The 1,945-nt window shown below is 40.2% G+C and overlaps 1 protein-coding gene across 1 annotated transcript; it reads left to right on the top strand.

The window, feature by feature from the left end:
- Positions 1 to 6: 6 nt before the first annotated feature.
- LOC112818585 (putative vomeronasal receptor-like protein 4) lies at positions 7 to 1,634 on the top strand (the record flags this gene model as incomplete). The annotated part of the gene is made up of 1 exon (XM_025865707.2): positions 7 to 1,634. A coding segment is annotated over one exon (813 nt), but the record flags the coding sequence as incomplete, so codon positions are not given.
- Positions 1,635 to 1,945: the final 311 nt, after the last annotated feature.

Raw genomic sequence — 1,945 nt, 5'->3', positions numbered from 1 at the left:
AAAAAGAAATCTATACATCTAATTCTCATCCACTTGGCTTTTACAAATATCATAATACTTTTTTCCAAGGTAACACTAAAAACAATAGAAACGTCCGGTTTGAGACACTTCCCGGACGATACAGGCTGTAAAATGTTTGCGTACCTCGAGAGGCTGGCCCGGGGCCTCTCGATCTGCACCAGCAGCTTCCTCACTGTGGTCCAGGCCACCACCATCAGCCCCAGAGCCTCCGTGTGCGCCAGCTTCAAGCCAGCATCCACATGGCATATCCTTCCCTTTTTCCTCTTCTTTTGGATACTCAATTCCTTGCTCAGCATGAACTTACTCTATTACATGAAAAACATCAACAGCCTAAACGGGTCACAAATTGGTGAAAGTGAAGGCCACTGTGTTTTTCTACCAGCAAGCCAGACAACGAGGTGGGTTTTTCTCATTCTCATGGCCCTGCGAGATTTCCTGTTTCTGGGTCTCATGGGCTGGGCCAGTGTCTCCACGGTATGCGTTCTCCATAAGCAGCACAAGCATGCCGGCTACCTGCAGAAACCCAAGGTTCTCTACCACAAACGCCCTGAGATAAGAGCCGCTCACAGTGTTCTCCTGCTGATGCTTTGTTTTCTTTTCTCTTATTGGACAGATTGTATTATTTTGTTAAGCTTAAATTCCTCCTTAGAGAATAATTCTTTCATATTAATTGTTCGAGAGTTTCTAATTCTTGGTTATGCAATTCTCAGCCCATTCGTGCTGATTCACAGAGATAGACATGTGGCTGAATGTTTGGCACACTCAGTAAAACTGAAAAAATGTCTGTTCTGTCATTGATCATTTCAGTAAGGAAGCTTGAAACAACCATTAGTTTTACTATGCTGTGTTTAAAAATAAAACAGTTACAGGTAACATGAACATGTAACAGATATGTTAAAGATGGAATGAAACTTGTTCTCATAAAAGAAACTGGGCACCTTGGGCCCTGAGCTGACACAGGAGACCAGGAACAGGGACTCAGTCATTTTGTTTTGCATCCTGCCACCCTCCAGAAGTAGCTTAAATTCTCATGTTGGGAAGATGGCTCCTTCACTACCAAGACTCCAGGAGTAAGAAGTGAGGAAACAGTTTGGCCACGTTTATCAAAATTACGAGAGCATTTACCTTTTGACCCAGTAATTCCACTTCTAGGACCTGATCCTATAAATGTAATTGTTCATGTGAGAATTACAGTAGGAAAATATTATACGTTGCAGAGTTATTTTTTAAGAAACAAATATCCAGCCAAAGAGATTATTTTTCTAGTTATTTGAAAACATCCCTCCATCCATAAATATCCATCCTTACAAAGGGATTTTATAAAATTTTTGAAAAAATGAGCAAGTTCGAATATGTAGATAGGGTGTGACATCCATGGGAGATTTTAATCGATGAAAGAAAAGCAATTCCAGAGTAATGGTATCAAATGGAATAAAATATATTTAATTTGATGTTATGTACATGAAGAATCTCTGGTAGAATAAAAAATAAACTGTAAAAATATTTTCCTGTTTTGAGAAAAACCAGGTAAATGGAGGCATAGTAGGCAGAAGTTCATTTTATGTCTTTCTATATTTTCTGATTTGCTAAACATGTGAATGTATCTTTTTTTTTTTTTTTTTTAGATTTTTATTTGAGAGAAAGAGAGATAGCAAGAGAGAGATTGTGCAAGCAGGGGGAGAGGGAGAAGCAGGCTCTCCACTGAGCAGGGAGCCCGATGAGGGGCTCGATCCCAGGACCCTGGGACCATGACCTGAGCGGTAGGCAGCCGCTTAACCAACTGAGCCACCCAGGTGCGCCAGTGAATGTATCTTTTTACATAAATAAATAAGCTAAGTTTAAAAACAATTTGTGGGGTTTTTTTCTAGCCATCATTTCTGAGTGCTCTGGTACCCCTACAATGCAAACTGTCTATTATCAGAGA

This window comes from Callorhinus ursinus, unplaced genomic scaffold, assembly GCF_003265705.2.
Source record: "Callorhinus ursinus isolate GAN/ISIS: 27379988/994484 unplaced genomic scaffold, GSC_fseal_2.0 scaffold6100, whole genome shotgun sequence".
NCBI classification, from domain to species: Eukaryota; Metazoa; Chordata; class Mammalia; order Carnivora; family Otariidae; genus Callorhinus; species Callorhinus ursinus.
This window is presented reverse-complemented; position numbering and strand designations above follow the sequence as displayed.